The sequence below is a fragment of the Rutidosis leptorrhynchoides genome, chromosome 3, assembly GCF_046630445.1.
Source record: "Rutidosis leptorrhynchoides isolate AG116_Rl617_1_P2 chromosome 3, CSIRO_AGI_Rlap_v1, whole genome shotgun sequence".
NCBI classification, from domain to species: domain Eukaryota; kingdom Viridiplantae; phylum Streptophyta; class Magnoliopsida; order Asterales; family Asteraceae; genus Rutidosis; species Rutidosis leptorrhynchoides.
The window spans coordinates 620,037,989-620,052,875 of NC_092335.1; the positions used below are offsets into that span (position 1 = coordinate 620,037,989).

The 14,887-nt window shown below is 37.2% G+C and overlaps 3 protein-coding genes across 3 annotated transcripts; 1 reads left to right on the forward strand and 2 right to left on the reverse strand.

Annotated features, from left to right (window-relative positions):
- The first annotated feature begins 316 nt into the window (after positions 1-316).
- Positions 317-1,921, forward strand: LOC139898944 (expansin-A4-like). The gene is made up of 3 exons (XM_071881747.1): positions 317-498; positions 615-933; positions 1,507-1,921. Exons 1-3 carry the CDS (start codon positions 345-347, stop codon positions 1,814-1,816), a joined length of 783 nt encoding a protein of 260 aa, XP_071737848.1. The 5' UTR covers positions 317-344; the 3' UTR covers positions 1,817-1,921.
- Positions 1,922-8,635: 6,714 nt separating this feature from the next.
- LOC139902281 (uncharacterized) lies at positions 8,636-9,676 on the reverse strand. The gene has a single exon (XM_071884920.1). It carries the CDS (start codon positions 9,674-9,676, stop codon positions 8,636-8,638), a length of 1,041 nt encoding a protein of 346 aa, XP_071741021.1.
- Positions 9,677-13,667: 3,991 nt separating this feature from the next.
- LOC139902282 (uncharacterized) lies at positions 13,668-14,477 on the reverse strand. Its single transcript, XM_071884921.1, has one exon. It carries the CDS (start codon positions 14,475-14,477, stop codon positions 13,668-13,670), a length of 810 nt encoding a protein of 269 aa, XP_071741022.1.
- Positions 14,478-14,887: the final 410 nt, after the last annotated feature.

Consider the following 14,887-nt stretch of genomic DNA (forward strand, 5'->3'; position numbering starts at 1 on the left):
TATTATTATTACATTACATTAATATTAATATTAATATTAATATTAATATTAATATTAATATTAATATTAATATTAATATTAATTATAATTATAATATATTATTATATACGGAGTAAATATAAATGTATTTCATTTTTGATTTATCAAACTGGATTACAATAACTGCTACTAGGTGTGTGTGAAAAGGTACAAGAAAACAGAGAAAAAAGAAAGAATTTGAGTACTGAATAACTTATACTAACATCCACCACATAATTCCCTCCATAAATACAACCATAAACAACCTTCAATTTCTTATCATCCCAACACAACTATCTCTACCTCTTATCCCATTACTAAAAAAAATGGGAATTCATGTTGGCATTTTCTTCATCATCATCATCATCATCTCAATCTCATTACTTGCCGACGCCAGACTTCCCGGGAATTATGCCGGTGGATCCTGGCAAGGCGCTCATGCTACATTCTACGGTGGTAGTGATGCTTCCGGTACCATGGGTACGTATATAACTTGCATTGTACATTTTGTGAATTATAATGTATTATATGTCTACATTATCTAGCTAGAAGCTTTTAAATTCAAGGTATAATTATGTAAATTTCCACTTGTGTAGGGGGTGCTTGTGGATACGGAAACTTGTACAGCCAAGGTTACGGAGTTAACACGGCCGCATTGAGCACGGCTTTGTTTAACAAAGGGTTTAGTTGTGGTGCTTGTTTTGAAATCAAGTGTGCTCAAGATCCGAGATGGTGCCATCCGGGTAGCCCATCTATCTTCATAACTGCTACAAATTTTTGCCCTCCTAATTTTGCACAACCTAGTGACAATGGTGGATGGTGCAACCCACCTCGTACTCACTTTGATCTCGCCATGCCTATGTTTCTTAAAATCGCCGAGTATCGTGCCGGCATTGTCCCCGTCTCTTATCGCCGGTAATTCACTATTTAATTTAGAGTCTGAAAATTGAAAATGTGTTTATGAAATATTAAAATATGACCTTAAACGGTTGTCCCAAAAAAATTCAATTAAGCCACATACATAAAAATAAAAATACTCTTCTTCCCCGTTAGGTAGGATCTGGTAATGAGCAATGGTCAATAAATACGGCTCAACGAATAAGACTCACTAAAAATTTATGTCATTCGAGGTCGTTTAGAAAGAATAGCATTTTACATTTTTAATGTTTTTTTTAGTTTTTGAATTTCTGGATCCCCGGTGACATAATATTTTTTGTTTTATATATATATATGTTAAAGTTTTGGATGTTGATATTTTTACTTTCAAAATTGATAGATCTACTATAAATTGCACATTACAAATGTGTATTATGCATTTGCATTGTACAAGTACTTAATGCATAATTAAAAATGAATTTATCAATTATTAAAGTGAAAATATCAATGCCGTATATTTGACATAGTAAGTTATTATATTGCGTTAATCTGAATAGAAAAAACGTAGTTGTTTACCCATTTACCTTAATGGTTTGTAATGTGTTATAACAGGGTACCATGCCGAAAAGCGGGTGGAATCAGGTTTACAATAAACGGACACCGTTACTTCAACTTGGTATTAATCAGCAACGTCGCGGGTGCAGGGGACATCCAAAAGGTTTGGGTCAAGGGCGCAAGGACTAACTGGATGAGCATGAGTCGTAACTGGGGTCAAAACTGGCAATCAAACTCGGTTCTCGTGGGTCAGTCACTTTCATTTAGGGTCACAACCAGTGACCGACGCTCGTCCACTTCTTGGAATATTGTTCCAGCTCATTGGCAATTTGGTCAGACTTTTACTGGAAAAAATTTCAGAGTGTAAACAGTTTCCGAAATTCACGGTGGATGTTAATTTTTACTTTTTGTCGTTGACTATTTTTGTTAGTGGGGTGCTTACTTTTTTTAATCGGGGGCTGTAAAAGCTAATGTGACATTCCTGGAATTTAATTTGGGGAGGGTGGGATATTAGGTTTGTTGTTTGTAGGCTGAAGCGGCTGCAAAAACTTGTTGCCCGCGGCAAAATCGAAAGGGAATTGAATATATATGTATAAGTTTGCTATTAATTATAACTCGTGTGTTATTTTATACTGTAATTGTTAATTTGTTACTGTTTTACTCTTGTTACTTTACTATTACTATACTATTTTACTATACTCTCGTGCTGAAGAATTGTATTAATTTTGATTCATATTTTTATTAAGTCATATTGGCATTTTCTGATTGTAAGTTATACGATAGTATGATATTATTATAATGCTTATTGGTTATTGATGTGAAGGGTGAATTATATATAAACTTGTGTTGATCGATTGTTTGTACATTTGTTCAAGCGTATGCTAAAATGGGATTTGGGATAGGTGATGTTACATGAAGTATATGTAATGCAATGTGTGTTTTTAATTTTGAGCTAATCATGTTTAAAATTTTGTGTTGTCGATTAGGATTGTAGTCATTGCATTGTATGAGATTCGGCGGATGTCGTTGTGACAGGTGATTATTTTTATACTCCGAATTTTTAACATCTTGTCTGTTTTTATTAATATAATCATCGTCGTTAAGAAAAAATGCAATGCAATGGGATATGTATATGAGCATGGTCAAAAATAATAAAGTGGTAGTATATATTACTCCGTATTTAATTATTTTATTTGACGAATTTTTTAAAATTAAACATATTACCAATATAGATAAATATGCAAATGAAACCAACTTTTAAGTTGAGATTCAAGGAACCAATTAGCATGCGACATGTGGCGCGATAATTACATGTGATTGAAAAAAAAAAATAAATTTTAAAAAAAAAATTCGAAGTTTTTTTTTCGAAAAAAATATTTTTTGATTTTTTTTTTCCAATCACATGTGATTGGATTTGACATGCAATAAATCACATGTGATTCTGTATGCCAATTACTTATTGTAAAATTCAATCACATGTGATTGAATTTTTTTTATTAAAATAACGAATTTCTGTAAGTTTGTGCTAAAATCTTTAAACATCAAGTTTTTAATCAAAACTTGATCAAATCACTGAATTAAAATATAAAATTTTGAAGATATGATCACAAAACGCTAACAAACTTGATCAAATCACCGAAATAAAGTCTGTTACCGGTTGAAAATTTTTGTTGAAAAAAAAAAATTTTGAATTTTTTTTCAATTACATGTGATTGGATTTGACATGCAGAATCACATGTGATTGTGTTTTACAGTCACATGTAATTGAGTTTTACAATCATTAGATTTGAAATGCTAAATTTAAAAAAAAAATAAAAAAATTTAAAAAAAAAATATTTATAAAAAAAATTGAATTTTTTTAATCACATTTAATTGTTACCCTACATGTCGCGCTCTTAAATTGCAACCAAATTATTAGATTCAAGGGAATACAACTCTATCAATATAATGATGGTGCTCTCGAGTCTCGACAACCACTCAATAGCCTTCAGAGATTTTTACACTTCTTACCCTAAAGTTTCTCTATGTGCGTAACTTATATTCAACTTTAGTTAATGAGCATTTACCTTATATATATACTCCGTATTATATATATGCCATTAACAACGTTTATTATTATTATTATTATTATTATTATTATTATTATTATTATTATTATTATTATTATTATTATTATTATTATAAACTTAAAAGTTTTAAAACTTACAAAAAATTAGTGGGAAGCCTAGAGACAATCTGGGCCCCCACACCTCTAGCAATAGCAAAACCTATCATAGTAAAAATATGAGCAGCAGCACCGACACCAATATCTTGCGCCATCGAACTCTTTTGAACCCGCTTTAGCAAAGAAACAGTCTCCTTCTCTAATTCCCCAAGGGAAGAAAATGAGAAAGGAATGAAACCATAACCAATCGCCTGACAACTAGATTCGTACTTGACCCGCTTCCGACGAGCCGCATCAATCACAGCACGTCCAGGGACAAAGTCAGAAAGCCCAGACTGTGTCAAAGGAGAAGACCCAGTCAAGTCAACACAAACATCGCGACCACAATCCCAGGAATAAAGTAATACATCTGCAGGTCTGAGGGCCCTGTCGTTCCCTCCAGACAACCCAATGTCAACCTCCTTTCTCGCTGAAATCCCAGATCGATAACAAACATCAACAAGGGAATCCCGGACAATATTATGTCGATGCTTAATACCCACCATACCAGCACAAGACACCGCGTGATCCCCGAAAATATTCCCAGTAAAAACCCTTGAACAGGCAGAGCATGCCGTCGAGATAGATAACAATGGAACACCTAACCGGTAGCACAACACACATCGGTAAGTCTTTGCGTTCATCGTCTGACCCAACCCCAAAATAGGGACTGCCCTTAGCCAAGCAGAGGTGTGATATTATTATTATTATTATTATTATTATTATTATTATTATTATTATTATTATTATTATTATTTTAACGCAAACAACGTCTAGTATTTAGATTAATGTGTTTTGTTTGGTTAACTCGTCTATTTAATCAACTAGAGAAATAGAGAATGGACAGAGTGTTGTAAGCTTGTTGATTTTAAATCAAATAAACAGATAAAGTTTTCTCTGTTTATGCAAAACGGGAGGGTGAATATTTTTACTTAGATGGACGTAGTCTAACAGAGTTATCTCGTGACCGTTTATGAATGTCTCTCTGACCACCCTAAGATTTCCCTCTAGTGACATTTGAATCTGAAACGTCTTGTAGATTTTAAATTGAATTTGCAAATTCTGCATGTTTAAGATACATTTAATGGTTATTTTTAAGTTTCACTTTGATTTAGAGTGTGCAAGTGTGCATTGAAATGTAAAGTGATAAAAGGCTTTGGATTCTTGAAAAACAAGATAAAGCGTGAGAAAGAGCATGGGATACTCTTTGATTATGTCCATTTGTCCTTTATTCAATAACTTACATACATGATAGTGTCAATTTCAACTATCTTGGGGAGTTCCTTTTTGAACCACTCAAGACAGAGGCTAGAAATAGGCATTGGCAGTTGTTATTGTCAACTATGTAAATTGGCATCTTGGACTCTAATGGTTACTCTATGTTTATATTACAAATAAAATATCTTTTAATGATTTTTTTTTTTTCAGCGAAAAGGAGAATTCATTAAAAAAAAAAAAATTACTATTTATTAGTTATATTAATAAATGTTACTCAAGATTGTAAATACATTGATGACATAGTTTTAACCCTTAGTATGGTCGAGAGTGAACCGGTTATGGATAATTTTATTAATTCTAACGAGATTCCGGTTAAGAATAAGAATCAACAAAGGCGGAAGACAAAATTGGTTCATGGAGCAAAAATGGAATAATTCAGCGTCTTCATCAAGGATATTTGAGTTCGTTTTACCGGCTTCATGTTTCTTATGCGCACTTTTGACTTTTTGTATTGTTTGTGTTTTGTTAGTTATGTTATAGTTTATAATTCGATTTAAGTAAGATAAGGCTCGCTATAGATAGTTTGTACGTTAGCCGCTTTCTAGGTACGAGCCTCATTAAAGTTTTCTCTTATAGATTTCGTTTTCTTTTTGAAAACGTTTTCTGTTCTTTATAAAAGTTTTTGCATTTTTGCCACAAAAAAAAAAAGTTACAATGAGTTATACTGTCGTTAAAATGAAGACGTATCTATTCATACTTTTTTTTTAACGGCAAAGGAAGTATGTATTATATATATCAACACGAAATAATTACAATAATGTCACGCTTACAAAAACGGAACTACATCTAGGAAAACAAAACGACAAATATATAACCGAGATAGTAAGACTCCACAAGTGTGCAGGAAAACGCCGTAGTCCGTTCATTATCATTAAGGTCGAGATTGGACTTGAGAAGAATTAACTAAACAAGCTGGAGTGGGGACAGAGCACAGTGTTGGCAATTCAACGACAAAGCCCCCTGATCCACCTCAAATTCTCTCGACCAAAACGACTACTCCAGGAGTGGGGCAAAAAACCTGCGTGGAGAACAATTAATTAACCTATCCCGGATCTCCTAGACGATAAAGCTAGCGAATCATAACCTCGTGGATTTGCAAGCCAGACATCCCATTCAATATTGGTGCCTTTGATCCTATTAGAGATCCATTCGAAGCATTTAAGTTGGATGTCTTTGAATACCATTGCGCATGTCGGTTTTATCTTAGTGAAAGTGAAAGCGTTCCTACTTTTCCAAATCATGTATCCCGTAACCCATTCCGTAGCTTGCCACAACAGTTTTCCCAAGTCGGAGGTGAAGTTATATCCATTTCCAAGAAAAGATTCATTTATACCCAAGTTTGTAAAAGGGCCGAGCTTCCACCAATCATAGACACGATTCCAAATGTCAAAAGCGAAAGTGCATAAGATGATGGAGTGCTCTACTGATTCCAAACCATTGTCACAAACCGGACAACGTACCGTACCCAAGTCCATACCTCTCTTGTCAAGTTCAACTCTTGTAGGTAACCTTTTGTGTCGAGTACGCCAAATAAACAACTCAACTTTGAGGGGGACCATTTTGTTGCGGAACGACTTTATGCTCACGGTTGCGATGTCAGGGCTGCTCCGGACCAGAATATCCGTAAGCTTGTGAACCGAAAACGAGCCATCCTTACTCCAAGACCATGACCATTCTTCTTTACCTGAGCTACACGGGACAAAACTAGATAAAAGATTAGTAAGAGTGGTGAGGTCCCCGGCCAATCTCCCCGAGATATCGCGGGACCAACACCACGTGGCATGAAAGTTCCCGCCCTCCCATCTCGCCCGGTCAAGAATTGTGGCAAATTTATTTGTGTCTAGTCTATAAAGCCTATTAAATTTGTCTTTAAGAACCATTTCCCCAAGCCATAATTCATCCCAAAAACATGTACTAGACCCATCTACGACTCTTTTTTTGAAAGAATTAGCGAAAGCGGAGTTTGCATTAAAGATATTTTTACCCACCTTAAGGATACCCGCCCAAGTAGAAGAAGCTCGTGAGGAAGGGGGAGAAAAAGAAGTGTTAAGGCCCCCGTCCTCCCCGTAAATATTTTTAATAATAGACACCCAAAGTGAGTCATTCTCATGTTTAAACCGCCACCACCATTTTGCAAGTAAGGCACGATTTTTAAACGCATGAGGGGCAATATCTAACCCACCAAATTCACGAGGCTTAAGACAAGTATCCCATTTAACCCATGCCATTTTTGAGACCTCGGAAGATCCGCTCCAAAAAAACCGACGTCTCAACCCCTCAAGTTTATCAATAACACAAGACGGGGATATGTAAAGCGAAAAGAAATAAAGAGGTAGACTAGATAATACCGATTTAATTAATGTAAGTCTACCACCATACGAGAGGGATCTAGCTTTCCAATTCGCCAGCCTCTTACCAAACTTGTCAAATACCGGATCCCATGACTTCGAGAGTTTCATCGACGATCCAAGTGGAAGCCCAAGGTAGGTAATAGGGAGTGTACCTGCTGCGCACCCAAGCCAGGCCGCCATATTTTCCGTTTCAACTTTTGAGACCCCGAGTCCATAAACACAGCTCTTATGAAAATTGATTTTTAGTCCCGATGTCAATTCAAAGCACTTAAGAATTTTAGTAAGATTTTGCACATTACGCCTATCCCATTCACCAAAAAATATAGTGTCGTCCGCGTATTGCAAATGCGTGACCTGTAATTCCCTCCGCCCAATTGGGATCCCAGAAAATCGGCTATGAAGTGCAGCAGATTTAATTAGATGGTTCAAACCTTCGGCTACCATGATAAAAAGATAAGGGGAGAGGGGATCCCCTTGCCTCACGCCTTTCTGAAGAGAAAATTCTTTAGTTGGGGAACCGTTGACCAAAATCGAAATGGAAGCGGAAGAAAGACTTGCGAAGATCCATTGTCTCCATCGAAGACCGAATCCCATTAACTCCATGATTTCCATTAGAAAGTCCCAACTAATGCTATCAAAAGCCTTCTCAAAGTCAACTTTAAAAAAGAAGCCTTTTCTTTTGGTTACTTTGATATCATGAAGGACTTCATTCGCAATTAACACGCCATCAAGAATATAACGATTTTTAATATAAGCACTTTGTTCGAAACCGATAACCGAAGAAATAACCCTTTGTAGCCTTTTGGTCAAAACCTTAGATAGAACTTTATAAAGGCTCCAGATTAAACTGATAGGATGATAATCACCAAATACCTGTGGGTCATTTTTTTCGGGAGTAATGCAACAAAAGAGGAATTACAACCTTTAGAGATCTCACCAACCTCCCAAAAACGAGTGAATACCGCGAGAAGGTCTTCTTTGACAACGTTCCAATATTTTGAGAAAAATTTCATGTTAAAACCATCGGGTCCGGGGGCCTTTTCACCCCCACATTCTAATATAGCAACATGGATTTCAGAGAGTGTAAAAGGAGATTCAAGGTTCGACGCCTCCTCATCATTAAGTCGTTTGCTCAGGGGGCCACGAATTTTGAAGGTACGAGAATTATGTTCACTAAAACGATTTTTGAAGTATGTGAATGCCGCCATTTTGATGTCCTCTGGGTTCTCGATCCATAAGCCATTTGAATTTATACCCCTTATGTTGTTTTTGTTTTGCCTCCTTTTAATACACGAATGAAAAAATTTGATATTTTCATCCCCTTCCGTAACCCATTTAATCCTTGCCTTTTGTTTCAATATATCGACTTTCTCCTTATCCTTTTTAAGCCACTTTTTTTCGAATCTAACCAAGATGCAATTTCAACTTCCGAAAGGTCACGAGTACCGATGATGTTTTCCCACTCAGAGATTTCTTTATGAAGTGAGTCAATTTCGGCATTTAGACTATTATATTTAGGATTACATTTTTCCTTCAACACCCCTTTTACGTTCTTAAGTTTATCACGAAATACACAATCAGCCCTTGGATTACAAATGGTAACTTTCCATGCATCTTTTATCAAATCATCACATTTATCATCTTCGAACCAGTTGTTGAAAATCCTAATAGGTTTCGGCCCGAAGTCATTGTTCATATCCTTCAAAACGATTGGGCAATGGTCGGAGTAATCCCTATCGAGAGTACATGCAGAAATTCCATCCCATGATGCATAACACGCTTCCGAGACTAAGAACCTGTCAAGTTTACTATATTTCAAACCGTCGTCACTAATCCTAGTAAACTTCATTCCCCCCAATGGAATTTCAATGAGATTAGCTTTGTCAATGAAATCGTTGAACATCTTTGCTCTACTTTCGATAAATTCGCAATTTTTCCTTTCCGCTCTGCGCCTTACTTCATTAAAATCGCCACAGAAAACCCAATCATCAATATCCACCTGCATAATATTGTCAAGACTATCCCAAAATTTTTGTTTCAATTGATCATTATGTGGCCCATAAACGTTTAATATAATGGAGTCCGCCATTTTGCCCACCCATCGACCTCGTATACCCAAGAAAAATTCTCTTTCAACCGCCCCGGTCACACAAAATCTAGTAGGGTTCCAAATTAAAATTGACCCGCCCGATAACCCCACCGATGGTTTAAAGATATATTCAAAATTTTTGTTACCCCATAACAACTCAATCATAAAATCAGTAACACTTTTTCTTTTGGATTCTTGAATTGCAAAAATGTCCGGATTATGAAAACGAATTAATTTTTTAATCCAATTAAATTTTTCTTTTTCAAGTTTCCCGAGCCCACGTACGTTTAACGATATTATCTTCATTTTAAACACATAAATAAAGAGAAAACGAAAGAAGGGTAAAGTTACTTCCCTGACGGAGCCCCGATCCACTCAAGCCCAATGTCGTGTCCGAAATCTTTTAAGCCCAAGCTACAATTCGATAGCGATTGTTCGTTACTAGAAGCAGGATTGTTTGGAGCTCTGATCCTTGAAACCTTACATTCCTTCTCAGAATTAATTGAACCGGTCCTATTGGAACCCCCATTACAGTCGTTTGCTAGATTTTGATCAACAGGACCCATGACAGAAACATTCGGCTCAGCCTGGGCTGGAACACAATTAGTATCAGTTGGAGTATTGGAGTTGACATCTTTATTATTCATGGTGTCATTGATCTCGTTGTCACTTTCTTTATCTCGTTTATGTAATTCGTGCGTATATCGTGGGGTCGGTTGAAAACCTGGAGGGCAGTCAACATCCACATGTCCCACAGCATTACCTTGAATGTTATCGTTATCACCTGTAGGATTAAGGATAGAATTGTCCTTTTTTTCAACGTTCGACACATATGGTGAGTCGGGTGTGAACTTAGGAATGGGAGGAGGCCCGTCTTGAAATCCAGGCCCGTGAGAATTGTTGGGCTGGACAGTTGCGATGTTCTCGCCACCTTTTGGAACATTATCGAATATTATTTGTTCCAACACAAAATTATCGTTGACAGTAACATTTTCCGAACCTGTAATATCACCGCAAGCCCTCTGGGCCAGCCCTTCAGCAGACATTTGGGCTAATCCCATATCATTCATTTTTTGGTCCACCTCATTTGAATGTTCATTAACAGAATGATTATCGATATTGTTAACAGAGGATGTACCATTCACATGTTCTTTAATAGGACCAACAAATGAGCTTTCAGCCACCCAACATTTTGAATTATTGTCACCTGGTTCAACCTCATTAGTCTTTAAATTCGGTTTATGATTAAAGAAGTCATCAGAGAAGTCTGATTTTGATTCATCATCAAAATTTGCATATTCGACATTACCCGGTAACTCAGACTCCGATATCCCATCACTTCCATCACTTTCCACGTGATCTGGGTTAACATTAACTTCGAAAATCTCATTGGTTTCTTCCATTACATAAGCAAAAAAGATGGAACTATCGGATGTGACACGCACAATGTCATGTACCAAGTGTGCATCTCGTAACTTAACTAATACTTTAGCTACAACGAGATTTTGGTTACCTTTTAAAGAACAATTCGAGAAGTCAATAGGTTCGCCCCACCATTTTGCGATGGCAGTAAATGTTTTTTCGTTCCAAAACTGGACAGGAATACCCGTGATTTTTAACCATGTAATTCGACCTTGGTATGAGTGGTTTTCATCCCATTTACGAATGTTGGTCATCCATTTGTGGATACAATGGTGTTTCGCATTAAGAATAGATGAAGCTTGCTCCTCGGACTCAAAGATGAACATAACTTCCATCCCACCAAGATACTTTACCTGAACATTATTCAGATTCTCCATTTCGCACAAAAATAAGATATGTTCAAGATATTCAAGTTTGAGGATGGTACCGATAATAGCTTTATTCAGGATTTCAGTGTCATTATGTTTATCCACAACGGAGATTTCTCTAAATTTACCATTGCAGTCCCAACGATTGAACCACCCGATGCTAGTTAGTTCTTTCGTGATATCACTAGTGTATCCGTCCATATTCTCAACCACCTTGTTAAACGGACGCCCATCAGTGAACCCCTTATTCGGAATGGTATGATGATTAGGTAGAGACGATGAAACGGGTTTTGTAGAAGGGGGTTGTATAGGTTTATCATTCGAGGCAGAAGCTTTTCGATCAAGGGCCTTATAAGCCTTTAGCCACCCATTACCAAGATTTATGGAGTTTAGTCGTTTAAGCAAGAAGTTAAGGTCGGTAACGTCAATGAATTTAACAAAAGCGAATTTATTACCATTTCTTAATCTTTTCGTGAAGGGTATGAAGCTGTCGTGTACATTCCCATACCTGCTAATGAAGCAACGGAGATCAATCTTGCTCCATGAATCTGGGAATCCGAAAACCATAACCGATGTGATAGGCGCTGATGCCGGGACATGTTTTGGGGAGAAAGGTTCGTGAACACGAGAGCTAGATTGTTGGTTCAGTGCAATGTTGTTAGGAAAAGTGGCTGCACTTTTAGGGTTTGTAGGTTTGGTTGCTTGTTTTGGGTTTGTGGTATTGGGGTTTGTAGTATTCTCTGTATGGTTAGGGTTAGGGTTAGCCGATGAAGATGGCACCCATTTCTGTTTGTATACCGGATGATGTGTGTTTGGATTACCAAAACGGTGGATCAGGTTTCTTGCAAACGAGTGATTAGTAGAGAGTTTTTTGTAGGCTTTTCGCCTTCTTTCAACCAACACCCACACCTCATCAGCCGAGGGATTAGGAAAAGTCGATGGGGGATTGTGATTATTCTGATGGTTATATTGACGAGATGATTGCGCAGGTAGTGGATGAAGACGACGACGGCGGCCAACAGTGGCCGGAGTAAAAGGCGAGGTTGGAATATTAAACGCCATCCGAGAGGCCATGACTTGCTATTTTTTGTTGATTTGAATAAAACACAGATCGATTTTTTGTTGATTAGATTCCTTAATTCATTGTAGCTTTAGTGGATCTGATCTTGGAAATGGAGTCGTAATCTAAGCCCGTAACTCCTTCCTGTTCGTTCCTGTTCTTCAAGCCCTCCCTAAATGTTCTTCGTGATTCATTGATTGGGATGGCAAAACCAGCCAGAGACCAATTCATTTCTCACATTCCTAAGCTTTCTACAATAAATCCTGATCGACTTGATCGTGTTACAATCTTTAGCACACTAAAAGGTCGTATAGCTAGTGTGGATGTTAAGTTAATGTAAATAAAGGCAATGAAACAAGTGGGATCCAAATAGAAGGTAATTCAGGGAAAAAAAGGTAATTGTGCATGAACCGAATATCATACCAACCAACCCTACTTTTCGATAAGTGAAAAAACATATGTGCAAGCAATATTTGGCTTTTGAATCAAAATAGAACTACTAGCCAAATTGGTGAAGGACCTTTCTATTTTTGAAGGACCTTTCTATTAATTCTCGGAATGACCTTTCTACTCATTCATGGAGCACTTTATCCACCACTACGACACATGAAAAGGATAAGTTCCCCATTTGGTCGATGTGGTTTTGTGAACAATCTCCACTACACCCTTATAATATACGTTTACATATTGTTTTCTAGCGACAAAAAAGTATATAATGAGCATGGTAATAATTTCATATCTTTAATTAAATTATATGCTTTAATACAAACCTAAAGGATTAGAATGGTAGTAATGTATATAAGTTTGAAATTTGAGTCTTATTTCCAAGTCTTCAAGATGAATTGCTTGTGTTGCTAAAGACGTTTACAGTTTAGCGTTTTAGAAATCCAAAAAGTATTTTACCTTTTTTTTTTTAAAAGGTACAAAAGACGACACAATCTAAAATCATTAAATTTATATCTTATACGCCTAATAGTTGTGCCTTTTACGAATAAAACTTCTCAAGTACATTGGTTATTTGATAAACATATGCATTTGTATTTTTAGCTTGAATAAGGGTTGTAGTTGATTTTTATTTTTTTTTAATGGCAAAGGAAGTATGTATTATATATATCAACACGAAATAATTACAATAATGTCACGCTTACAAAAACGGAACTACATCTAGGAAAACAAAACGACAAATATATAACCGAGATAGTAAGACTCCACAAGTGTGCAGGAAAACGCCGTAGTCCGTTCATTATCATTAAGGTCGAGATTGGACTTGAGAAGAATTAACTAAACAAGCTGGAGTGGGGACAGAGCACAGTGTTGGCAATTCAACGACAAAGCCCCCTGATCCACCTCAAATTCTCTCGACCAAAACGACTACTCCAGGAGTGGGGCAAAAAACCTGCGTGGAGAACAATTAATTAACCTATCCCGGATCTCCTAGACGATAAAGCTAGCGAATCATAACTCGTGGATTTGCAAGCCAGACATCCCATTCAATATTGGTGCCTTTGATCCTATTAGAGATCCATTCGAAGCATTTAAGTTGGATGTCTTTGAATACCATTGCGCATGTCGGTTTTATCTTAGTGAAAGTGAAAGCGTTCCTACTTTTCCAAATCATGTATCCCGTAACCCATTCCGTAGCTTGCCACAACAGTTTTCCCAAGTCGGAGGTGAAGTTATATCCATTTCCAAGAAAAGATTCATTTATACCCAAGTTTGTAAAAGGGCTGAGCTTCCACCAATCATAGACACGATTCCAAATGTCAAAAGCGAAAGTGCATAAGATGATGGAGTGCTCTACTGATTCCAAACCATTGTCACAAACCGGACAACGTACCGTACCCAAGTCCATACCTCTCTTGTCAAGTTCAACTCTTGTAGGTAACCTTTTGTGTCGAGTACGCCAAATAAACAACTCAACTTTGAGGGGGACCAGTTTGTTGCGGAGCGACTTTATGCTCACGGTTGCGATGTCAGGGCTGCTCCGGACCAGAATATCCGTAAGCTTGTGAACCGAAAACGAGCCATCCTTACTCCAAGACCATGACCATTCTTCTTTACCTGAGCTACACGGGACAAAACTAGATAAAAGATTAGTAAGAGTGGTGAGGTCCCCGGCCAATCTCCCCGAGATATCGCGGGACCAACACCACGTGGCATGAAAGTTCCCGCCCTCCCATCTCGCCCGGTCAAGAATTGTGGCAAATTTATTTGTGTCTAGTCTATAAAGCCTATTAAATTTGTCTTTAAGAACCATTTCCCCAAGCCATAATTCATCCCAAAAACATGTACTAGACCCATCTACGACTCTTTTTTTTTGAAAGAATTAGCGAAAGCGGAGTTTGCATTAAAGATATTTTTACCCACCTTAAGGATACCCGCCCAAGTAGAAGAAGCTCGGGAGGAAGGGGGAGAAAAAGAAGTGTTAAGGCCCCCGTCCTCCCCGTAAATATTTTTAATAATAGACACCCAAAGTGAGTCATTCTCATGTTTAAACCGCCACCACCATTTTGCAAGTAAGGCACGATTTTTAAACGCAAGAGGGGCAATATCTAACCCACCAAATTCACGAGGCTTAAGACAAGTATCCCATTTAACCCATGCCATTTTTGAGACCTCGGAAGATCCGCCCCAAAAAAACCGACGTCTCAACCCCTCAAGTTTATC